The sequence below is a fragment of the Corvus cornix genome, chromosome 3 (assembly GCF_000738735.6).
Source record: "Corvus cornix cornix isolate S_Up_H32 chromosome 3, ASM73873v5, whole genome shotgun sequence".
NCBI lineage: Eukaryota > Metazoa > Chordata > Aves > Passeriformes > Corvidae > Corvus > Corvus cornix.
Window position 1 is genome coordinate 27,694,529 of NC_047056.1, and position 26,061 is coordinate 27,720,589.

A 26,061-nucleotide genomic window follows, 5' to 3' on the forward strand; every position below is an offset into this window, starting at 1 on the left:
TGGTAAGCTGAAGTCCCGCACAAGAATGAGGGATTGTAGGACTTAATCTTCCAGTTGCTTATAGAATATTCTGTCTGCCTCTTCAGCCTGGTTGGGTGGTCCATAACAGACTCCCACCAGGATATCTGCCATACTGGCCTTCCCCCTGACTCTCGCCCATAAACACTCAACCCTATCATCACCATCGTTCAATTCTAGACAGTCAAGCCTCTCCCTGCTGTACAGGTCTCCCCCACTGCCTCTCTTGCCTTGCAAAGTGAAATACAGCATTTTTTCAGCACGTTTAGCACAACATACCAACCTGGCTAAACCAAACTGGTAGTGAAGGACGATCGAGGAATTGCATCTAAAATAAGTTCTCAAGGTGCTCTGAGATTGTGGCAGTTTTTTTAAACTTGGAGAAAAGTTAGCTTCATCCTTATGTAAATACCCCTCTGGCCATTGTTTCCCAAAGCAGCTAATGGTGAGCAGGTTTGGCACTTCTAATGGGATTGAGAGTAGTATTATTCCCTTGTATCTAGCAAAATATACAGAGTTTCTGAAGATGTCACTGTACTTCATATAATTATTTTTTGTAGTAATGTTTGTGGCAGATTGGCCAGCAGAGGTATTTTCTCTTTGAGGCTGTCACTTGGAGCTCAGCAGAGCACAGGAGTGACTAATACAGACAAAAGAAGCTAGGTCACATTAAACAAATGCCACAGTGAAGCATTTCTAAAGTCCTGTATAATCCCTTACTGCATTGTGAGGCTCAAAGCTTGATGTTGTAGGAGAGCTTATAGATCTGCTAACATACAGCCAGACCCCACAGCATTTAAATCTTTTCTGAACTGAGATTATTTACGCGAGGATAGTTCAGAACAGGCTTCTGCAGTACAAGCAGATACCAGTTCTCCTTGTGACTTCAGTGAGAGTAAGAGATTCTGCACATATTTCATGCACATTAAGAGCAAAATTGCCTGCAGTATCATCAGCACTGGGTTCATGGACCATTTGGTATCCTGTTTGCCTGAAAACAGTCTTGCCTTGAGAGCAAGAAAAGTAAATAAATCTAGAGAGAGACCAGTAAAAAACCCAGAAGCCCTGGAGAATTCCAGGCTTCAGGAGCAGAAACCCTCACCTTAGCATTCCTTGCTCTTCCTGTAATACCACAAATATGTTGACCAAGCAACCTTGAAAACTCAGGACTGCTTTCCACTAATGATAAAGGATTGTAATGTATTTGAGATAGGTGTTAATTTCACATTTCTGCAACTTGAAATTTTTTTTTTTTACCTCACCATAGTCACCAGTGATTAGAAGACTTTCTTAGCTCACAGGTTTTGTGTTCTCTGAGAAATTCTATATTATATATTGTTTGCTGGCTGACACAGCAGATCAGACTAACTTGAAGCATATATAATTTTAACTTATCTCATACTTTGAGTAGTGAAGGGAGAACAATCAAAGGAAGTAGTTTGCAACTAACCCATTGTTTGAAATTAGCTTTCCCAAGCCAGAAAATATAAAATAGCAACGTCAAAAATAGCAGCATCACAAAGTAAAAATGGTGTATATGTGAGATCCTTGAGCCAAAAACCAGCCTATTTTTTATATATTTATTTTTAGCTTGGTCAGCTGTACCAAGTGATTTTATCAATGCAGCTAGTCTCTGGAATAAGAATGCTCACATAATGTAGTGTCAGTGCAGGCAGCAATGACAAGTCATGATACATACATGTAGCATAAATCCTTTCAAATCAAATTCATACAACTGAAATTCTACAATGGATTAAGTCTTGATAGTCTTGCACTAGTCATTTTCACTCTCACAAGCTGGCATCAAGCAGGGACAGAAGAGCAGCCTTGTTGGAATTGTAGCCCTGCTATTTTTGCATACTTTGAACTAGACGATTTGCAAACTTTTTCCATCTCAGTGGTCATAGAGCCTGCCACAGTTTGAGAAGAACCAGGGCTGCCTCTCCCTATCTCCTATTAGAAGAGAGCTCCCTTTAGGAGAGACTTCCTTTGCTCAGATACCATAGATGGTGAAAGGTGAAGCCTTTCAAATTAAAAGGAATTATGATGGCTTTTAGGTAACTATGGCAGAATATCCCAGTGCTTGCGGCAAAGAAGAAATGTCTGTGGCATGCCTTTAACACTTCCTAGGCTTGAGCTGTTTTTCTCAAGGGAAGGGGGGTTAGAGGAACAGCTGTGTGGGTGTGGCTGCCCCACATGCTCCCCTTCCGCCGGTGACTAGGACTGCTGCGTAGAGCTTTGACAAGCCTAACTAACCTAACTAGCTTGAACATTGCTGTCCCTCACTTCATGCAACACAGGTATCTCATGCCTCCACAGCTCCCCCAGTATGCTGGGAAAACAGCACTTCAAGAGGTAAACCAGGGACAGGATAAAACGAGTTCTCCCAAAGCAAGTCACTGTGCTTCCAGTAATCCCCATCCAAAGCAGAAGAGGCAAAGAAAGCCTTGAAAGTAACTGCCTTTCTGCAGTGCTGTACATCTTAAATGCTGCTGTAGTGCTTCTACGCCACAAGCAGCCAACTAACAGCAGTGTGGTCAGCAGCACTGGCCTCACAGCAGAGCATAGGGGATGGCCAAGGTTAACAAACACAGATAAGCAACCAGTCTAATGCCTTAAAGAGGCTGAGGGAAGGCCACAGAGGGATTTTTTTGTATTACTGTCCAAGAACGTGACAGGGGTTTCAACATCCCAGACAGCATACAGACTTAAAAGCAAAGAAATTTCAACTGCAGTAAAGTAGGTGGGCAGTGCACAGCAGATGTAAGGTTAATTTAGAAATAAATGAGAGATTTTCTAAAAATGCAATGGAAGTCTGCAGCAGGAATAATCTGAAGATGACCTGCTGTGTCCTCCTTTCTGTGCACTGTGATACACTGCATTGTGGGGCTGTTTATCATCAAGAGAGCATGGTTTTTTATTCAGTATTATCTCTGTTATCCTCCATACCACAAACACCCCTAAATCAATACTCATGTACTCAACTTCGTGTGCTTGGCCCAAGCATCTTATGCTTAGTTCCATCTGGAATTATTTTGCTTCACGGGTGATGTTGTGAATGATTTTGCCCAGCCATTAAAAAACAAACCCTCAAGTATGCCTTGGCAGAGTGCTTTCCAGTCTGAGCAAAGCCAGTGCAGAAGCAGGAGTGAAGAAAAAGAAAAAAGCCTGTTTTCAGACTTCCCTAAGTGCAGCAGTGTCACATAGATTTCTCCTTAAGAGAAATCCTGCAACTGTCCATCAGAGCTAGCCAGCAGCAAACACTGGAAGCAGAACAGGGGCTGGGGGAGGGATTTCGTTCTTGTACTGGGCCATATCCTCGGAACAAGGAAGCCAAGTGGGTAAAAGCAAAAGACATGTTAACTGAAGTGAGCTGAACTGTTCCTTCATCAGTGCCTGAGGCCCTCTCAGTTTACACTGTGTTTAATTCAGTCGTTTTGGGCCCCAGTCATGCACTGATGTTAAGGGGGTGACTTTCTCCGTCCTTGCCACAGTCCATTAAAAACCCCAGACTTGAACATCATGAAAACCAATCTGGTTACTCTGAATTTTTGTTTAAACCAAGCCTGAACAAAGGTGTTGTTATTTAACTTGAAGCTACAGTTTAAGAAATAATGAAAATGCAGTGTTGCATGTGATAAACTCTAGATCTTAGTTAAGCTGTACCCTAAAAACCACAAAATGGAGATGATGCTGAAAATCCTCCACCAGCCTCACCCTGTTGAAGCTACTGAAGTTTTGTCTTCATGTCCTCATTGGAGCTGTAGCTGAGGATTTTAGGAGGTCTGTGTTTGTTTAAAATTGTCTCCAGACTACTTGAAACTAGAGGCCCAGGATCTCTTCAGAGCCACTGGGCATTGTTTTTATTTGTTTTCATCTGTGCATGAATTTCTTTGAAAATACCCAGTAGAGCAATAAGAAGGGATTGTTTTTAATCTTTAGAGATGATAGCATGCTGTTACGCATCAAGGACACTCAAAAAAAAAGCATCAGATAAACTGTACCAGGAGATTTTTTTTTTACCTCCAGGCTTTTCCAAAAATAAAATGCATTCTGCATGGGGCTCGCTGTTGATGAGACATCTATAGGTTCAGTTTGCCATCCCAGAAGCATTAACACCACCGTGTTCAGACAATTTACATGTGTGCGTGTGTGAAAATGCAGCTGGATTCTGCCTGTGCCCAGCACCCCGGGGGAGAGCGGTCATTATCACTACAGGGACAGCTGGGACCTGGCCTTGAGCCAAGACTTCGCTTAATGCAGTCAGAAGATTTCAGTGATACAGAGTGGATTTTACATTCCCTTCTCTGGGAGAGGGTAGCCGAAGTCAGAGTTCCATGTCCTACAGCCACCTGAGTTTAAAACCAGTGTGTGCATTTTTTGTGTGACTCTGGACAGCACAGTGGCCAAAAGAGCGCCTTTTGACATCTGGGATTTAGACCACATTAACAACAATTATTTGCATAGCTGCAGATAGATGATTTCTCTTGTTTGAGCTCCCTTCAGCAGTATCCTTCCCTGCCTGAATGAGCCAGGTTATAAAACACAGTAATTATAAATCTCATTGACTGCCTTGCATTCAAGGGCGTGTTCCCCCCAAGCATTGCTGTGAAGCGTGTTACCCAGGAGACTGTCCTGTACAATCCAAAACAGAATTATTCTGACCCAGTGAGCTTGTTGGAGGGGAGAACATTTGGGATGCTGACCTGCTGCCTCGGCACAGTAAGTGCATTTTTCTCATTTCATGGCAGGGCAATGCCGCAGTACAACAAGGCCATTGCATTCAAGTATTCTTTTGAGGTATGACTTACATCTCACTGACAACTGCTGGCTCCCTAAACATGCAGAAAGGGAGCCTAGGACAGCAGTGATAATCCAGAAGTCCTGCAGACTGTCCACACAGTTTTAGCAGCTTTCTCTGGAGGTTTGGTTGTCTCAGACTTTTCTGGGCAAAACCATAAATGCCTCAGACAATATAACACAGTATTAATAAAACCCTTTCTTAAAATGTTTGAGTCAGGCTGTGCTCATAAAACACGGTAAGAAGTGCTTAGTGACAGCTGGCTGTTGTGCCTTGCACTACCAATCATGGTATGCTTCAATACCATCCTTTCCCTTGCGATCTGATCCTAGCCAGGATCTGAGCGGGTTCCTTCCTCGGACCTGAGGGGTTTAATACCAGCATCAATCGTAATGTCCTACAGTCAGGAAACTACACAAAGCCCTGTCAGTCACCCAGTCTTGCAGAAGGGCTGTAAAACCTCTGATGATCTGGGGGGAAAAAAAAAAAACCAGAGAGAAAATAAAGTGCTTCCTAGAACGGTAGCAAACACAAACCCGGCTGTTGCCATCCATTTTCTCAATTACTGTCAGTGCACAAAAGGAACACAGTGCTGTCTGGTAGCCTCGGCAGTTGCATCCTCTGTGCTCAAGTAGAAGCGGGAGATGAGGTGCAGAGCAGTCACTCCCAGCAGGTGTGCAAACCAATTCAGTTTAATTAGAAACATCCTGCTGAAAATGTAAATGTTTTACAAGTACATCATCCCCATCAGGGGCTGCTGCTGCTGTAGTCTGTGTTTTGTTGAGGCTTTGACACAGTAGCAACTGAAGATGCCCCTCTCCTCATTTTCTGTCTCCCGTGCTCCCCAGACACCATGGGTCTTTTCCATGCTGCCTCCCTGGGCATCTCAAAGATGCAGGCTGGTTCATTTAATGTACCCACGCCTATTCCTCCTGGGAGAAAGGCAGACCAACCTCATTAAAATGAAAAGGCTTTGCTAGACTAGAGAATGGATGCAGTGCTGGAGCTTTTATTGCTCTCTAAGCGTTCTGTTCACTCCGTACGGATAAAAAAGACTTCATGATGCTTGTTATTTTGTTTTTGTTGCTTAGGACTCTGGGCAGTGCTAAAATGTATCTTATGTATATGGTTCTGTGTGATTGCAGGAGTTACCACGCTTGTTATGCTTAGGCAGTCGAGTTTTTTACCATTTTGCTGAAAATCAGGAGAGATTAACCACTTAATTGATGATCAAGCAGTTCTCTGGCAGCCCTCAAGAAAATTCATTCCAAATACAGTATCCATCATTAGACTACTGCCAAACTTTGTAACCATCAAAATAACTGGTCTGTAGTGCAGGCAGCTTGGGTGCCATCTAAACAAGAGATGCTCCAAAGAAGTTCTTGGTTGGTTCAAACCTGGTTCAGTCATTAGAAGACATCGCCTTACCGGTTGTTCCTGGAGAGGTTGCAGCTATTTTTTCCATTCTCTTCAATTAAGTGATGGGCTGATGAGCCCATGCCTGCAAGGGAGGTGTGCAGATGCTCTAGGAAATTACATGTATGGATTCTATAGTTGGCAGTCTGTGTAGAGTCCATCCTTTCACACAAAGAGAATTAGCTATTCTCCCTGCACATGGCTTTTAGACAGCATTGCGCTGCTTCAGCATTGCTCAGAGCTCATGTAGAGCCATGTAGCTGCCAAACTGACAGCTCCTACAGTGCTTCTGTGGGAGCAAGGACTTCTCTGAATGAAGTGCAACTGAATGGTTCTGCTGCTGAACCAATTCTCTACAAATCCCACGTGCTTGTATTTATGTGAGATACCGGCACCTTTTCTCACTACACCTACATTGCTTCTAAAACTAAAATGTAAATATTAGAATATAAAGCTAGATACCTTAACCACATGCCAACAAAAACCATTACATATTTTGGCTAAGTATTTTGATCTCAAGTATCTGTCTGTAAAAGAGCACTGTATCACTTTGGAGTTTTAAACAGTTGCAGAAATGCAGCCAGATTCAGACAAAATATGCTTGGTGCTTGGATGAGTAACATTTTTTTCATGCTTGACTTCCAGAAAGATGGCTGCTATGGAAGTGTCTGGTATGCTTATTACATGACAATTAGCAGTTGTTTCTCTGCTGACAGATGTCCACATCAAAAAGCACTGATTGTCTCTTTTGTTTGCAATTTTAGAGATACCATAATCAAGTAGCTTGTTTCATCTCCAGGAGATGTTGTCCTTTGCACCAGAAGCACAGCCTCACTGCCTAGGCTTATGCCAGGGAAAATCAGATTGTGAAATATTACAGCAGATGATTTATGTGGAAGTTTAGACCCTTTCTCGCCGTGCAGAATTAAAAATTGCAGTTATTCCTGTGGGTAGAGCTCTTATCCAAGATAGATGAGCAAGCTGTATTTCTGCATTTTGTTTACTAAGGAACTGTTTCAAGAGTGGACATACAGTATGCACACATCGTACTGATAGCATTGCTCATCTGGGCTGCTAAGAAGCAAGAGAAGGGAAAGGAAGAATTTTAAAGAGGGGAAGAACAACTTCACATGAACAGATTCCGGTGAACAAAGTTCACAAATTCTCTCTGCGCAGCTCTAGCGTGGAACGTGTCTCAAAAGAAAGCTTCTTAATATGTCTCAGACAAAAAAGTATTATTCAGATGATTCAGGGGGAAAATAGCTGTTTCACATTAGTGCTGAAAGGAATTCAGTGCAAGCCATGACCTAAATGAATATTTCTGGCTGTCTTCTAGAGGCCTGTCCTCTAGCCTTTCCCTTCTGCAGCCCACTGAAGTTAAAAGGAGACCTTGCATGAGGGTTTTTGCCTGAGGTATGGTTGTAGAATGACGTGCTGTGCCTGGCAGTGTGATTTTGAAACATTTGCTAACAGGCAAAGGTCTCTGGGAGCAGACATGAGACTGGCAGGTGGGATTTAATAGCAGAGATTTTGTGCAGCTGCCAAAAAATCACAACCCAGATGCTGGAGCTGAACACATGCTGCCTGATAGGAATGATGTTCTGGGGAAAAGAGGAAGCCAGCAAGTGTCTGTCAGACACTGATTCTGAGTCCAGCACTGCCTTGCCTTGTCCTTTTCACAGCACTGTCTGTGCATCAGTAACTGGCTGGGCCTGGAGGTGTACTGCATTTTTTCATTATGCTGCACCCAGAAAGCACCTCACCAGAGGCAAATTCCCTACTTACCGTCCACTTTTCTCTCCCTCTCTCTCTCTGTTTCTTCTCTGCATGAGGTATCTTCTCTGAGCTCCTTATTCCCCTCACACATTCATTCTGAAAGGTACATTTTTATTGTTGCTCTTCAGGGACCGTAGTCTTCCCAAGACATTGATCTTCCTTACTTTTTTCTTTATCTCTGCTCTGTTGGAGGTCAGTTCCCTCCCTGAAGGCACCAGCAAAGAGAGAGCAAGCATGCATGCATTGAAACAAAACAAAGCACAGCTCCAGACCAGTCATCTTTTACCCTTTCACAGCCACCCTGATCAGGAGGTGACTAGGACTAGCACTGTACCCAGGCTCTGGGAGCCTCCACAGACCGACTGGTGAGTGACATGCTCCCACACTCTAGAATGAAAGATCTGGGCAAAGCCAGCAGCCTTCAAACCAGGCCATGCTCTTCACCCTTTCTGCCCAAAGGAGGAATTTCCTAAAAATACATGTCCTGACATACCATTGAGCCACATGGCACAGTGAGTGCAATCCTATTTTCAGCCTGCTCTGCAGGGTGACATAGCTAGTTACACCTCCTTCCAAAAATGGCATGTCAGCAGCGCAGCACTTGCTGGTGGACCATCAGCACAGTCTCCTGTGGGACGGTGCTCTCCACTGGAATTCCCCAGCAAGTGTTGGCAGCTCGCGGCACGTAAGGCGGTGGTTGCAGGGAGCATCCCCAGACATGCTGAGGGAAATCAGGACAGCTGCCTTCTGCCTGTCAGTACCACAGCAGTACCCTGCAGTCTCACACAGGTGGGTTATGGGCTGGGCTGGAGAGAACCACCAAAACTAATTCTAATCTGACCCTAAGAGAAGCTCTCCCAATGGATGTGATGCCTGTCCGGCACAGACCTTTTGCATCTCCACCAAGTAGGGCAACAGTAGAGCAACATTTGGCTTTTGGAGATGATTGGTAGTCTCCTTCCAAACCATGGCTGGTTAGCAGATTCTGTTTTCCCAACTCTGAAGTTTATTGCAGAATCCCAGGAATGTTCCTGTGCTTCAGATATCCCAAAATAACTGCTCTAAGCTCTCCTTGGGGAAAAGCAATCCTTAGAGCAGCCTCTTAATTCAAATTTTTGTGTTGAAGCAGCTGAGCTTGAGGGAGAAAACTTGGCTTTGCCTCTAGTCACTGGCTCCCAGAGGAGAAATGAGCATTCTGGATACTCACGTTAATAAGTTTGTGTGTCAGCTCACTCAGTGTCCAAGGAATTGCAAACACTTTGTTCCCCTCATTTCTGTTTGCTGCAGAAGCCGCCCTCCCCCACGGCCATCCTCCCAGCAAATCCATTAGTTAGCTGGCAGCTTCTGTAGCCCAGCCATCGGAGCAAATCCCTGGCAGTGCAGCAGGATCAGGGCCCCTGAGCACCACTTAGGAGCTGACAGAGTTGTTTTGCTGGTTTGTTGCCCATTCTCTTCCTCTGCAGTTACCAGGCTTCCTTCCTCCATGCAGAGGAGACAGTGAAGCCATCACAAACAAAGTGATCAGCGATTCCCTGTCACCGAAGCCATCACTTAGACACTGTGAGGGGCCATTTCCTCTCCTGGGGGAACTGCGCAGTCCCCGTATCAGCGAAAGGCTGATATATGCCTGCTGGGGCATTTGGGGTCGCTGGAAGGAGCAAATCTGATCCAGTGCACAGCGCAGAGATTTCAGTCCATTAGCGGGAGGGCTGGTGCTCTGCTTCTCAGAGGTGGATTATCCCCGTTTCCAGGGAATCTGTAGCTCCTGTTTTTCTGTGCCAATCACTTGCTTTCCTCTGTTATGGAAAGTTGTTCTCCATGTCCCCGAGGTGCTCATTATCACGTTATTCAGGCTCTGTTTATATAACTTTAGAAACCACAGTAAAATCCTGCAAGACAAAACTCCCCAGCTCTTCTCTGATCTCTTCTCCAAAGTGTGAGTAACACCTTACTAGAGAAGAACCCAATACATTTCTTAAACCCCTTGAGTTTCTGGGGTGGTTCAGTCATCTCTGGAGAATAAAACTTGCATCCAGTTGTCCTTGGCCTGATCTTAACCTGCAGCAGATGCTTCTCAACTGAGCTCCAACCTGATCTTCCAGGTGATTACTAGCTTTAGTTACGGTTTCCTGTACACAGACCTTGAGATACCACTGCAATTTTACTAAGTAGTATTGTCCTCCGGTCATGCTTTGCTCCAAGATCAAATTAAAGCCTAGAGAGATTGTGGTAGTCAAATTGGTCTGCAGCTGAACTCATAAATGGTGTTTCAGAAAGTGCTCAGGGAACTGTCAGAAGGGAGAAGGGATGGAATGGCTATCCCCTTTATACTTCAACCTTCCAACACTGTTTTTCATAAACAAGCAAACCGGTTATAATTAGTTTAAATTCTGTGCTATTTAGGCTGCTTGTTATCGCAGGACAGGACAGAGTTATAGACTGTAGTAATACAGTAAATAACAAAGTGTGTAGCACAATAGCAGAATATGCTGCCTCCTGGTACATACAACACAGCTGCACAAACAGGGGCGTGGGAACTAGCAAGACTTCCAGGTTTTCAGCAAGCTGTCCTGATACACACCAAGCTGGTCACAGTCAAGAGAAGGAAGCAGAAGTCCCTTCTTGCCAAACAAATGGGAAACATGAAAACATCACAGCTCTCCAGTGTTGCTGGAGCTTCCATTTATGTGCAGTATTTATCAAGTCTTTACCTTCTCAAGGGGTTTCTTTGTTCATTCTCTTTTGAGCATGTAACACAAAATGCAACCTGTAATTCAGCAAAATCTCTTTGTACATGGAGGTTCATGATTTAGGAGAGATCCTGTGTTAAGAGACGATCAGGAAACGTACTCCTTGTGGGATCAGAGGCACTGTAGCAGAATCTGGAGGCACTGGCTGGACCACAGCAGTGTGTTCCTGCCCAGCTCGCTGTGTTTCCCAGCAGCTCAGCTAAGCTCAGCGCTCAGCTGCGATACTGCAGGCGGAGGCTCTGGCTGTAGTTGTGTGGAGGATGTCATTAATCACATGCTATCCCAGAGACTGCCAGTAGTGGAAAACTAAGCAAATTAAGATATTTTAAATACCTCGGCTCTCCTTTCAGAAGACATCTGCTGTAATCTACATTGGCATGCTGTGTGCTTCTGTCAGCGTGTCTTCGCTGCCCTGCGCCCCTCCTCAGCGCCATACCATATGCAGCACTTGCTCTGGTGATAAGTTCTGTGGGACTGAGGCTCGGCAGAGCTGAAAATGTTATCTGTGAGAACCTGTTCATGACTCATAGTCAGACAAGATTTACTCTGTTTGCAGAGGGGAAGGTAACATGCATAGGAAATGGGTGCATCAGCCCCTCCTTTGTTGCAAAGCCGTGCATTAAAAACTGGGGAAAGATCCAGCATTGGCACTGGAGAGATACCTAAGAAAACAGAAATTCCCTATTCTTCAGCACACTGTGGACACTCAGATTAATTGGGTGTCCAGTGCTTAAGCCTAGACATTCCCTAACTATCTGCAGCAACATCGTGTAAGGTGCAACAAAACATAGGCACCTGCTTACTATCAAAATAAGGGCAGAGTTTTTACCCCCCTGGGGCAATGGGGGGGCTTAACAGCTGCCCCACCTTCTTAAAACATTTGCTAGAAGTTAGCATGTACTCCCTGGGTGCAAGAAAGGCAAGTTCTCAACCCTCCTTAGCCTGAGAACACTTAAACCCAGGACTTCTGCTTCCCAAAGCTTGTCCCTTGACCCTGTCCCTGCTGTTGGAATTGTTCCTGAGTAATGACAAATTATTCAATGTGAAATGTATTAGCAGCCAGTGGAGCACAGCAACTGCTTTCTAGTCGAGTGCTTTAGCCAGCAGGTTGCCTGCCACTCTTCAACATCCTGCATGTGTGTTACATGCCTTTTCTCTCTTTGCTGATTGTTATCAGTTTCAGTTCTGCACAGATTTTGAAATACTTGGATGTATCTAGGCTGAATCTCACTAACTTCAGCAAAGCTTTCTGCCAGGGAAGCCATTACAATGCATAGCAGAATTGGGACCTTAGGTTATAAATTACGTGTTCTAAATTGTTATTTATGATTAGTTTGGGACCTCCTTTTGGTGCATATTTTTACAGATGACACCATGAGCCTGAGTCGTAGTTGAATCTCCTGTGTGCTCTATTGCAGCATTACTATGACAACTGCTAAGATCAGGGCTGGGAGAAATCTTTCCTTCCCTAGGAAAAGAGACTGTGAAACAAATACTGGATGTAGTTGCTCTCAGATGTGTGGTTGAGGAATCCTGTTAGGTTTCGTTGCTTACTGTTTCATCTCCATGTAGGTCTCAGCAAAGGAAGAACTGTCTAGAGAATATTCAGCATGCAGCAAACGATTCTGCTTTGCATGAAGCTTAAGTGATGACAATCCAACAAGGCAGAAAAACTCTTCATTCTCCCTAGGCTTGTATGAGCCTCCCTGTGAAGAGATCAGAGCCTCCTGGTTTGAGATGCTGCCTTAGGGTTTGCTTTTTATGTCAATAAATGTTTTATCACATTTAAGCTTCAAACACGGTAGAAACATCCCTGCTAACGTTTGATGAACTCAAAGAGAGACAGCAAGCCTGGGCAGAGGGCAGTGTGTGCAGCACGGCACAAGGCTTCCCTTCTGTGGGGCAGGGGGTGCCTCGGCCTCACAGGGGGCCCGGGCGAGATGCTGCCTTTGCAGTTACTCACTGCCTTGGAAAACACATTGGCAGGCTAAGGAAGGGGGTGTCCCTCTCTTCAGGACTTCACCACTTTAGGTCTTTTCTTTCTTTTGCTTTTTCTTCTCTCCCTGCAAGCACTACCTTGGTGTGACTGATAAGGCGTATCCATGTGCCCAGGTCTCTGGTGGGCTTAAGTCGTCACTGTCTTCACACTCAGCTGGTCTCTCTCCTGATGCCTCCTTGCAGTCTCATTTCTTCCATTCCCTCACACTCCTCTGTAGCACACAAAGAGGCTGCAGTGAAGTTTAAACAGCAAAGGCTGGGCTGCCTTTTGGTGCCTGCAGTACTGGAGCTGAAGTCTCCAGGCTGAGCCTACTGAGTTAAACCCACAGGCAGTGCACAAGTGCTACAAATCATGATGCAATCTCAGGTTTTTTGCTTTTCCCAGCACTTGCCAGTTCCCCCCCACCAGTGGCGTTCCTTCGTTTCTCCTTTCCACATTCGGTGTTTTGCAGTGGCCCTGCCTGCCTTCCCTCTCCTCCCTTCTCCTGCCCCTCCTCTGCTTTATCAAATGCAGCACTTCGGCGTCACTGACTGACAGGGGATGCAGCAGCTTGGGCAGAGGAGGGGGGGAAGGAAGAGGAGGAAAAGCTGCTCTCAACAGCTCTCAACAAAGGAGGCAGCAGAAACACTGAAAGACAAGCTTTCTGCCAGAAGTGAATCCCAGTCATCCTTTGTTAGGGCAGCAAATTAAGATGAGGTCTCTAACTCAGTTCAGTGAGAGGACCCTGACTGGTCCATGTACTCCTACAGTGTCTTTTCAGGGAACAGAGCTCAGATGTATAGCTCAGGTTCACCACAACCTGGACTGAATCAGCAAAATGGGTGATTAGCTACCCCCATGCTGCCAGGCGCTGCGTGGCTAAGTGACAGCACAACAAAATCTCACTTCACTGCTCACAGCTAAAAAAAATCCTCGCTCTTTAGAGAGGCAAAGGTCGTGAATGTAGGGGGAAAGAATCACAGAGCAATTGGCTACTTACATGTCTGTCTGTATTCTAGGAGACCTAGGATTTCCAGTGTTAATCTTTGCCATTTTCCAGAAGGACTCTGATATTTCATGCTTTATGCAACAGATTTTGCTTACAACTTATTCTGATTGCTAAATAATTACAGAAGCGTATGTTGCCCTGTAGCAGTGCGGATTTTTCTGCTACATGAGACTGTTATCACCAAATGCCAAATGCATCTTGAAAGGCTTTTTGTAGGGTTCTGCTGAATAAGCACACTTTTGAACGAGCACTTTTCTGCAGCCTGCCCTGCTTTTGCCAGCTGCTGATTACCCTCCTACTAACCACGAGTGACATGTCCATATTACAAATTGGAGTAGACAGTAAGGATACTGCATTTACCTTGAAATTAATTAAATAATGCACTTAAGGAAGCCCAGCAGCGGAGCCTGATTTATTCTGGAAACTTCTTAGGGTATTCAGACAATAATAGGCAGAAATGCTGTGCTGAGCAGAGACAAGCACCAGAGACAACCTCACTTTGGAGTTAGAGTCTCATGCAAAGACAGTGAGAATTTGCATTTAATATGATTATTAAAATCTGTTTGTAAAGGATAGAGTCTAATCCACCTATACAGATTCTCCAAAAATGAGATGACCTTGCAAATACAACAAAAAGCAACCTTCCAGGAATGAAATGAAATGTTTTTCTGGACATCTCTTTCCAATGCAAGCCCTAAAGGAAAGGACAAGCTAATCTGTGCCACCTATTTGGAAGGAGACAATTCCCTGCAGCTCATCAGGTGTTTGAACTAAACATTTGCAAAGGAAGTTTTGATTTTCGTTACTAAAAATAAACTCCAGCTTGTACATGAGGCTTACTTTGTAGTCTTCTATAATGTCTTCCTGCAATATTTTCTGGGAATTTTATGAGCTAACATTTGAAGAGGTTTTGCCAAACTCTAAGGAAATAAAGGCACAGATGGAAATTTCACTACCTTCTAAAAGTGGGACTTCAAGTGTGGTTTATGCTCACTCTCTTTATTAGTGAAAATTGAAAATAAGTCACTTTTTTCCCATCTAACTTAAATTGAGATATGGCTCTCCTATTCTAAAACAAAAATAGCCTCACTCAAGTATCAGTTACTAAGTATCACGTCACTGAAGGCAAGGGAGTCCAGTCCGGTGTCACCATAGAAGTGGTTTAGGTTCTGTTTGTTTTGCATGCAGGCGAGGTCAAAAACACCTTTGGAAAAGCTTCCCATAGGCACCCTCTGTTCCATGAAATTAAAACCCATCAATTCAGGAGTCCAGCTGTCAGCATAAGGCACACTAAATCAGCAGAGCAGATTCGCTGTCCCCTCTCAGCCTTCATACCCCGCTAGACTGTCCCGCTCTCGCTGTGTCGCAGCCCTTCACCTCAGATGAGCTTCTGCCACAGCTTCCAGCGCCGTCTTTTACAGTCTGGCTTGTACTCTGCCCTCACCACTCTGCCTCTGTTTGCAAGACCCGAGGTACATCTTCAGACCTAAGGAAGAAATCAAATTAATTTGCAGAGGGTACCCTCAGGCCTCCTCGAGTGAGTGAGTGAGTTCACATCCCAGCGCTGTGCAGCTGCATTGGTGCAAGCAGGCCATGAAACGCCTGTGTGTGGCTGACATGGGCCTGGGGTGGGAGCCCTAGGGATGTGCTGCCCACAGGAGTTTGAAGGAAAAACTATTCCCACTCACCTTTTGAGTTGGTTTGGGATTTTTTCACTATTTATAATTTGCTTGAGTTTAAAAATAAGCCTGTCCTCATTGCTCCTTAGGGTCTGACTCAGTACCAACGCCACTGACGGGGAAGGCTGTACTTAGAGGTGTTTGTCATCTTTGGGAGGAAAGTCACTGGGCAAAACCAGAAGTGCCAGTGCTAGCCAGGAGGTGGCAGAGGAGTCAGGCTACCTTGTACACCAGTTTCTGCATTGGTTTGGCAAAAACACAAATAGAATCCGAGGACAGACAACAAAACCCCATCCCAACCTCCATTTTCAGGAGTAAGAGGATGAAACCCTTAATCACATTCCTGCTTGTATTTATACTAATTGCTCATCTTCCTGAGATCTGACTTTATGAAATTATGCATGCACACCAAGCAGATGAGTTTCCATAGAAACTCAGGAGCTGAACTTCCATTAGAAAAATCTTTTTTAAAAAAAATCTTCCAGATAAAAATACAAATTGCCTGTCAGTGGGTGGCTTTCTGAATTTATATATAATTTTTTTCTTTTGCACTGTAGACAGATTCCAACTGGACCTACATAGCAACAACATGCAGGCATTGTTTATAGCAAGCCAGACTCCATGGGGAAATGAGAAATTCAGTAGCAAGGAGAAGCTCTCAAGTGCAAATACCTCAGGGAAACAACAACTCAAGTGCTCAGTGCTGCGTCTTCTTGAGGCTTGGGGTTTGTGCAGCCTCCAGCTCTCAAAATGCTTGTGGTTTGCAAGGAGTGGTGTGGGGAGGAGGGGAGAGAGGAAACGCAAAGCAAGAAACTCTCCTGCACACAGAATTAATGATGTTCAACCTGTCCTTTAAACATCAGCAGCATGTTTGTGCCGCTTCAGTTAAGCCTCGCTAAAAGGCTGACACCATCTGTCACAGCTCACTCTGGGCAGAGGACTAGGTCTCTGTGCTGGGGCTGGGGAGCATTGGCAGACCTGGGTTGGCCAATCCCAGTCTCCGTGTGGGCTGAGGCCTGCAGCCCAGTGTCCTGTGCTCACACTGCATGGAAGTCCAGGCATGTGTGCAGGAAGAGGGCATGGGGCTGTTCCTCACCAGAAGGGGGAAGCAGGATGGTGGCACGCCTGGGAAGGGCCACGGACCTGGGCAGCATTTGGCACCAACAGTTGTGCATGTAAGCAAGGAGGAGGTGAAAATCTCGAACTCTTCTAGCAAATACTTCCTCCAAAAAAATAGCAGTTTTTCACTCATGCAGTATATTGCAGCATCAACAGGAGGCCTTCTCCTGGCTTTGGGGAGCCTGGAATAGCTCTCTCTGAGGGTTCACAGATGGTTTTTTTTTTTAGCTAAACTGGCAAACTGGAAAGCACTGAATACCAAAGAGCAAATTTTCATATGAGCTGCACTTCTGGTGGGCATCTGCCCCCGGTGGGCTCAGCAGCTGGGTGTGCTCCTCCTGGGGCCTCGAGCACAGGCACAGCGAACACTGGGGAGCCCCGGCAGGGAAGCCACACCAGGCTCTGGTTGTTGACCGGCAAGGGTGCTGGGGCATGCAAGGGAGCTGTGCTGCACGAGCAGTTTACGATGAGGTGGATTTCACTGCAGCATTGTTGAGAGGCGCGAGATGTCAGCCGGGCAGGGAATTCCCCTCCTCGTTGGAGAGGGATGACAGGCAGCAGCTGCATGGGCTCGCTGGCCCCTGTGCCTCCGGGGCCAGCAGCCCTCTGAGAGCACTGAGAGGCTCGATGTGTCAGGGTGAGGACAGCGCTGGGTCCCCGGCCACCAGAGAGCACAATGGCTCTGCTCGGTCAGTGCAACAGGAGGAGGTTTTAGGAAGAGTGGGTTTGTGGTTGAGGACAAACTTGAGCTGAGATAGCTCCTGTCTATTCTTGGCTCAGCAGCAGATTTGCTATGGCCACACTACTTGCCCTTTCTATGCCTCATTATCCCTGTCAAGCGGGTGACTCAAATTATAATTGCACAAATTCCTTCCAGTCTGTCATTACGTGCCTGCAGCCATCTCCAGGCAGCTACCTCCAGGGGAACCAGCCTCTCCCACCAGGGTACCTCTGTGCCACCTATGCCTGCTCCCAGGGGGATTGTAACGTTAGACCCTGTTGCCTTGTTGTTTTCTTACATAGAGAGAAACCTAAAGAAAAAACATCCCCACTGCATCTCTAAATTATCAGATTTGATACTGAGTTGATTATTCAGGTCAAGGTTATGGGTAAGGAAGAGGCAGTGAAGATTTTTGTAGAACTGCCAATATTTCATTAAATGGGTGTTTCTTAATTTTTCTCTCTGGCAAATTAATGTGTTTCTGTAGGTATTAGTACTTTCACTGGCCTTGAGGATGCTGATGCACCCTGTGTTTAATGGTACTTTTGTAAAGGCAAACAAAACAGAGGAAAAATCTTCACTGTTTCCAAAAGCATCACCATTCTTTCATCAGAAATTTACTTGGGTTCTGGTTGTGAGAGATTTCAGGTTTCTTACATCTTTTCATATGCACTAAAAGGCAATTAGACACATTAAAGATTAAGGTAATGCTTTTCCTTATATATATGCATCCACCTACTACACTGTCCCAGGAAAAGCATGAAGTCATCTCACTTGCCAGCATTTCCATGGGTGAGTGCAGGCAGAGGCCGTGCAGAGCTTGGCTGGGGACATGGCAGCGGTGGCTGCTTCTTCCAGAGGCCACACCTGGATGAACATGCTGATGGAAGGTTCATTCTGGTGTGTGCACCTTCAGGAAGAAGCAGAGAAGTGCCATGGATGCGTTGTGGCCTGCAAAGCCCATATGACCATCTGGCTCGGTGTGCTGTGTAATTAACAGGGAGCCTGGCTCATTAGGTGCTTTGTGGGTTCAGACACATCCATGAGAGCCCTATAGGAAAACGTGTTCTTCCTAACACTTCTTTCATCCTCCCCCTCCTGTTCGTTCCAGATGGTTACACCCACTTGTGTCTTTTCTTACCCTAAGGACAGCTTTTTAAACAAGGTTCCTCCATCCTTCTCCTCCCCCACACTGCTTTAGGATCCACATTGAAGTGCAGGAGGACGGAGCTGTCACAGCCCATGCTGTTCCATGCAGCCTGCCTCTAGAAGGCTGGAAAGAGACCACATCCCTCTGCCCCCTGTTTGTTGAGAAGATCTCTCAGTGTGGTCAGGATGTAGGAGATAAGAGACTTTACCTCAGCCTCAGCTGGGTGTTGCAGATGTGCCTGAATGAATTCAGATACTGGCTGTAGTCAAACCTGTGTATATTTTCTGGGCAAGGAGAGAGGGATGCTTAAAGGGCCTGTAACCCTTCTTGTATAGCAGCAGTATATGCTCTCCCAGTAACACACAGCAGGAGCCCTTGCAGAGCTGAATCAGTATCTGCTTAAAAAAAAATTATTTTCACAATTATTTTTTAAATTGCGCATTGCTATCAAAAAACGCAGAACTTGACAACTGATCACTTTTATTCTTCAGGAATAGGTGGAGATGCTCCCTCCATAGGACTCCTGTGCCTGTACTCGCAGGGCAGCTTGGTGGGAGCTCGGGGTGCTCCTTTTCTTCCTCTCTTCTGCGCTGTTGTTAACTGCTCATCACTTGTTTGTTGACAGGGCCTGGTGCTGAGCAGACTTGGGCGGAGGGAACTGGCCCAGAAAGTCCTCAGAGATGCCGTCCGCACCCAGACCACCAGTCACATCGCCTGGAACAGCCTTGGAGAGGTCTTGCAAGCTCAGGGGAAAAACGAAGCAGCCATCGAATGCTTCCTTACTGCCCTGGACCTTGAATCCAGCAGTCCTGTCATTCCGTTCACCGTCATACCCAGGGAGCTCTGAAGCTTTTCCCTGCAGCTAAGCACTTTCATTGTGCGGACAGACACCAACACCAAACAAATAAACAAAGAAGAAGCCCAACAGAGAAGTGCCATTGTAACCTGGAACTGGGCTAAGTAATTCCAGGACGGGGCTCAGGGCTACAGGCTTGGCTTAGACAAGATGAACTGTAGAAGAATTTGCAACAGGCAAAAACAGAGAATGCCTTTTTCTTCACAGGTGCCTGGCTAACCTCCTGTTCAAGTTAATAGCAAGGCTTATTTCAAAGTGTTGGTTCAAGGTGACTGTAGAAAGATCATTTAGGTATAGGTGTTCAAAGCACTTGCACCTTTCAGTGTTCATTAAAGATAAAACCCCCAAGCCCTGAATTACAGCCCAGACCTGCTCTAAATAGGGGTAAATTCACCAACTAACCTGACCAAGTTGTGTTTAAGCCTGTGGCTGTCTCCCCACAGATCTGACAGGACAAGAATGACAGTTGCACCAAATAGACATGCAATATATGCTGTTTACAAAATAATTTCAGCTATTTTGATAATCCTTTTTCTGCCTTGCCTTTATATACTGTATATGCTCACTATATTTAGTGTAGCACTTGCCTAGACCAATTTAAATTAAAAATACTTTTTTAAAAATAAAGCTGCTATTGCAGTATAATTCACAAAAGCAGAAAGACCAAAGACCAGATCAGTTCACACTTGAACTAGTATTAAAAACACATAAGTATCTCCACTTGCATATTTATTGAAAGGCCTTACATGAAGTAGCTAATTTTAAACTCTGAGCTTCATTCCTTCATTCTTATTAATCACCTGTTGCATCAGTTTAGTGAGAAATATAGTGTTTACCAGTATGTAGTGACTGAACTCTGTGCTCTACTGCATTACCATTCCTGGCACAAAACATTTTCATATCCATCTTTTCATGATGCAGAAGAAGGCAGCGGTCTTTTAAGGGAAAGTGTGCTGAAGGCACTATGTCTATATATGAATTGTTTCTTCCTTAAAACTGAATCTTTGGATTGTCCATAGAAATTTCACAATAGAGGTACGGAGTTGAGCCTTCAGCAGGATCTAATACTGAGGAGCTTCTAATCCACACAGCCTCCCCACGGCTGGCACAGCCAGGGAGGGGATGCAGCTGGCACAGCCCCTGCTGAGCTCTCCTTAGCTCTGCGTGACCTCCCCAGGGCCTTGGCAGCGAGGTGGAGCTGGACCATGCTGTCACACGAGAGCCAGCCCTGTCCAGACCAGTCCCAAGGTAAAGATGAGGCAAAAATTTGCTGCACTTTTCTGGAAAAAAAAAAAAAAAAAAAAAAGTTGGGGCTTTGCACCCATTTTCATCCAAAGAAGATTTGTGACTATGTCATAAGTAAGTTTGCACTAAAGCACACTTTGTACTATAATTCTGCCCAGTATTGTGATCCACAGCTAGTTCATTCTGGAAATAATAATATCCTCAGGCAATAAATAAGATGGGGTTATTTCTTACAGAGCCTGAGGCTCTGGCAGCAGACTTGAAGTCAGCGTTGTTTACAATTATTTGGAAATCTGCAGGCTAATGGAGAGCTGGGCCCTTGTGCTGCTCCCAGCCCATACCGTCGAAGAACTCCCGCCCCCAGCCTTCCCTCACAATGCCTGCACTGAGGGAAGCACACTGCTCTCAGGTTCCTCGCAGCAGCCTGGTGCACTCCCAGGCCAATATTTTTATTTCTTCCCATTAAATGATGCAGATGCAATAGCCCAGCTTATGTATCTGTTCCCTGAGGGATTCCAGATCCGATCTAAGGCTGATTTCACTCCAGGTGAAAGCAGCCTGGCCGTGAAGGGTGCTCAGCCCACGAGTTCCCTGGCTTTCCGGTGCCACACAGGCACCCAAATGGACTTTTTTAGGCCAGAGGCAGGTTTCCAAGGAGACGGTGTTCCCCGGCCGCATTTCTTGTTTGCAAGAGCACCAGCAGCAGAGGAAGGAGTAGGTGTTAAAGTACCAGAATTAAAGGAGGTTCATGAAGACAAAAAGACACAGCTGAGACACGCTTTGTTGTGAAGGATGCTATGAAGTCGGCTTGCTCTGCCCTGCAGGGTGGAAAGAGGGAAGGGGAGGGGGAGAGATGCTGCTGTTGACATAATATGTAAATTGTTACCCAGGTGTTTTAAACCCAGTTCCAGAGTCAGATGCAATCTGACAATGGACTTAAGCAGAGATACATGTATAGATAGATACTCTGTTCTGGTGTTTGTTCTGCTGCCCAGTTCCCAGGATGGGAGCGACTCTTCTGTGTAAGACACAAAACCAGAGCCCGTGTGGTGGCACGTCGCCGCTCCGTTGTGCAATGTATATTTGCAAAGCACTGCCATAGCAACTTCCGTGTACTGGGGGGCTGTTGGAGCACAAGCTACACATCCACCTCTGCGAGCAGGGAACTGCCTTCAGAGGTCTGTAACGTAGCTGGTCTGTGACCTGGCAGGAGGGTGCCTGTTTCCCAGCAGCAGCTGAAAAGCAAACACTCACGGACCCATTTGCTTCTGCATACGTAGCTTGTAAACGGCCACCAGCCCATCGCGTTTGTTATCAGGCAAACTTCATCCTGGTGATAATCAGACTTGCCACAGCACTCATTTTCCTGGGAGAGGGGCAAGCATTCATGAGTACTTTGAGTGCATCAAGTCAGATGTTGCCAGGGTGGTTCCATCTTGTGTGCATTAATGAGTCTTGCTGGCATTGGAATCTCAGTCCTAAGAGCCTTTGCTGCACGTGTGGCAGGGAAGATGCGCGTGAGTAAAGGCCATCATCAACAGGAATCAGAGGGGTATGGTACCCTCTACCAGCACACCACGCCACAGCCCCTTCAACAATTGCAGGCAAAGTACTTTGCATGCATACTGGACTCAATCCCAAGATTTCCTGCATGCTTCCCAGAGAATACAAAGCACCTCTTGGCTGGAGGGGTATTGTATTGGCTTGAAATGCTCTGTACAATGCAGAAAAGAGAGTGGTTGTTGCAGACTTAAAAGTACTTCAGGGCTAAATCCTCCAGCTGTATTTGTTAATTGTGCTCGCCAAAACAGAAGTCTTCCCAAACTTACATGCTAGCTCTCTCACTCAGCATGGATTTTGTTCACACTTGCAGATACAGAGAAACAAAGACAACTGCTTGAGACAAGCCTATGTGTTGTAGTATTTATTCAGACAGCAATGTTGATAAATCTGATAGACTTACTTCCCTGAGCTCGGTAATACGCGTGGCAGGGAGCCTGACATGCTTAATGCTCAGGGTTTGAGATTTAAGAACGCAAGATTTACATCCCATCTCTCATATGATTATAACACATCATAAGTAATGGAAGTTTGGGGAACAATGGGGAACCAATTCTGCAAGTTTCAGTACTGACTTGAGTCTAACAGAGTTTTCTCATTCATTCGTTTTGAAAGAGGAAGATAAAAAGCCCACATCATTGCGTAAAGTATCACATTCCTCTTGTTCCACCACAAGGTTCTTTTCCATTTTTTTGGCAGAGTGCATGCAAAGAGAAAAAATAATTACCTTCTATTTTCCTGTTGTGCAGTAAAGGAGTAGTATGTGCCGTTGTCTTTGACCAACAAGAAGGATTGTATATTGTAACAAAAATGACTCTACCTCCAGGATAACAGAAGGAGAAGCCCAGCAGGCCAGGGAACAGCTCCCCTCCCTCCCTTAGCCCATGTAAAGTGTCATTAGCTCCACTGGAGCAGTTGGTTACGAGCATTCCCCAGCTGAGGGTCTGCCCACCCGTGTACTCGTTCCGTACAGAACGGCGGAGCTGCAGCCTCCCGCGCCACGCAAGGACCCCGGTCTGTTTCTATTGGTAACAGTTCATGCTGCTGATTATCACAGTGCTTCACAAGTGCTAATTATCTTTTCTTGGTAATGACTAATAAATCCAAATGGAGAACAGTCCTAGAGGGTGTTTACTTTAAAATTCACTGGCTGGGTACCAAAGTAGGCATAGCACTGGCTGCTGCAGTTTGAATTACAGTTATTTTGTCCAAAAATGTTCTATTTTCAGAGACTCCTGGTGAAGAATGAGTTTGGCTAGTTTGTATTTCTTTTTACTGACAGCAGAGTGGGAAACAATCCTTTTTAGTGAAAAGACATCACTGCCATGATCTTTTTTCAACCAACCCAACAGAGATTTGATAGTTGCAGTTCAGCCTACAAGAGAAAGGCTTCCCAAAGCAACCGTGGTGCAGCAATAATTCCCTCTGACTCAATTGTATTACAGGCATATTTGACCATTATGCAATGGGCATGTGGAGCTGAGACGCCTCTCGCTCCTTTTTTGGCTGAGGGGGGCTGCTTTGTGCCCAGAGGGGCAGCTGTGGTGCCCATCTGGGTGCCCATCAGCACTGCCCTGGTGCCTGCCACCTGCAAGGTGGCTGCTGCCACCAGCCCAGTGGGTCTTGTTCGCCAACACCCCATCACTTGTGCTGGTTCAGTGACCCTCAGACTGCTCCCTAAGCCTGGCTCCAAGGGTCAGTTTCCCTACTGCTGAGTTGTTCAGTGCTGCAGGGTATCAGTGCATGATCAGATAGAAGGTTTTTTTCCCAGAAATGGAAAGCTGAATCGTCCCTCAGTCAGTGATGTTGGCAGGAGGGGAGGTAACCACTGACCCAGCAGTTGCCAACGTGTTTCCTCCAACTTGGCTTCTGATGAACTGGCTTGTGCCTTCAGCTCCAGCAAACCAAGGCAGGTTCCCAAGTGACTGGGTACTAAAAGATGCAGCTCGTTTTCCCACAGAAACACGTTCCAGTTGGTGGCTGAAACCACTGACAGGGATGCAACGCTGCGCTGTTGCGTAGCAGCCCATGATGATACAAGTAAAGAACCTCCCTGGGCCAGTGCACAGAGAGATGCTCAGCATTTGCACATCCAAGCATGTCCTCCATGCCACTCTCGTACTGTTGTCACGGGTGTCAGAATCAGTTTTCCATGTAACTTAACTTTGTCACTGTAAGATATTTCCACGAAATTAATAAAATTGACCCTGTGGAAAACAAAAAGTGCTCCTTATATTTCCTGCTAATTTCAGGACTTTTAATGTATTCATGCCACAGATGCTTCAAGCATTATGAAATGTCCAGTTGTTATATTAACTGGAACCCAGTGTGCCTAGGAGTTACCAGTTGCAAAGGGTATTTTGGCCTATACCCTGTAGTTCATGGGAAAAACGAGAGTGAGCAAGCAAGCGGCGTGCCTTCAGAGAGGAACAGAGCCAGGAAAACGGAGCCATGCAGCTTCAGATGTTTGGGTTTGTGGAGATTTAAGCGAGCATCATGCTTTTCTTGTGCTTCTTCCAGTAAAAATAAAAGGTAGTGTGAGAAACTGTAACATCGAGGTAATATGCAAATACTATGCTGTCAAGTTTAGGGACTCACCTTATTTTGGCCACAATGCCATTAATCATCTTTTTGCTACAAACAGTTACTCCTGTGGTTATTTGGAAATAAAATGTCTCCATTCAAGAGCTTCCAGAGCATTCTTTGCATTTACACAATAATCTTTTGGGCAAGTTTCAAGAGGGCCTGCTTAAGAAGTCCGTCCCATAGTTTCATACTCAGATTGAGCTTTTTGAAGAACATGTCTTCATAACTGTGGCTACTTTGGTTTATGAGTGTATTCAGCATAACTCAAGCAGAACGAGGTTCCTCTGTGGCAGTAACAGAATTAAGTCCTTCAGCTGTTGGTACAGTCTTGAAAATTGAAGTGAATAAAATACTGGCTCTGACTTTTTCCCCCTCTCGATACAGAGAGGAAGCAAAACACTGGTGTGGGGGACAGAGGGAGGGAGGGAGGGAGGAGAAGGCTTCCATGGCCCCTCCAAGCAGGAGCCCAACTGGAGGCTTGCAACTGAACCCCAGCAAAAGCTGGGGAATGTCATTGTTCAGTCCCTTCTGAGGGAGGCAACTCATGTTTGCTGGTACATTGCCTGGTACCCTCTCTGCATCACACAGATGTTTAATACTCCCTTTCTGTTTAAATGGGAAGAAAAAAAGCCTTTTTGCCCCTCATTTTTGCTGGAAGGAGCTCCAGTTGGTTTGGGAGCTCCACCTTTAATACAGAATCACTTCTTCCCTTGCAGAGAACCAAGTTGCATTTCAGTGATAATTTTGACACAATACTCTTGAAAGGTCATTAAGAATAATTTAATAAATTTTAATAATTATATATTTTATATAATTTTTAATGATTTATGCATGCCTCCACTTCTTTCTGCACCAGAATGTTCAGATACGTATGATATATTCCTGCTTCATGTGAGGTCCAGATATTTAGCAGTTCCTGATATTTAGCAGTCCCATAAACTTCCCAAGGGAAGAGATGAGAAGCATCACTGCTTTCCAGATGCCCTCTTCCATGACAGTCTCTGGCTATCAGATTTTTGTGGAGTCACCAAAGCACCAGCGTTTACTTTGTCTTTAACCACATCCCTCAGGAAATGTCGCATGCCAGTCAGACGTGCCTGAACCAGTCTTTGGAACAAAGGAAAAATAACCTCCAGCTCTTTAAAGACTGGTGGTAGAGAAGATAGGGGCAACACTGGGCAACACTGGCATATTTGTTGCCATTAGCAGCCACGGGAGCATTTAAGTGAGCTGTGGCTGTCAAGCCAGTTTCCTCTGCTGCTTTGTCTCCAAAACAAAGTGCGACATCTCACAGCCAAACCATCCCTGCAGATCCACCACCTGAAGGGAAGGATTCAAAGGCTTTCTCAGTGCTCCAACTTAAGCAAGTGTTAAACAGTGGAGGAAAAAATCCTTGC

General features: G+C 45.5%; 1 protein-coding gene across 7 annotated transcripts in view; it reads left to right on the forward strand.

Annotated features, from left to right (window-relative positions):
* Positions 1–24,765, forward strand: part of TTC7A (tetratricopeptide repeat domain 7A) — a 172,116-nt gene extending 147,351 nt beyond the window's left edge. For all 7 annotated transcript variants that reach the window (XM_039568241.1, XM_039568242.1, XM_039568243.1 and 4 more), the window contains one exon: positions 19,043–24,765. In XM_039568241.1, coding sequence (XP_039424175.1) covers positions 19,043–19,264 — 222 coding nt within the window. In that variant the 3' untranslated portion in view covers positions 19,265–24,765. The remainder of the gene's footprint in view (positions 1–19,042) is intronic.
* Positions 24,766–26,061: the final 1,296 nt, after the last annotated feature.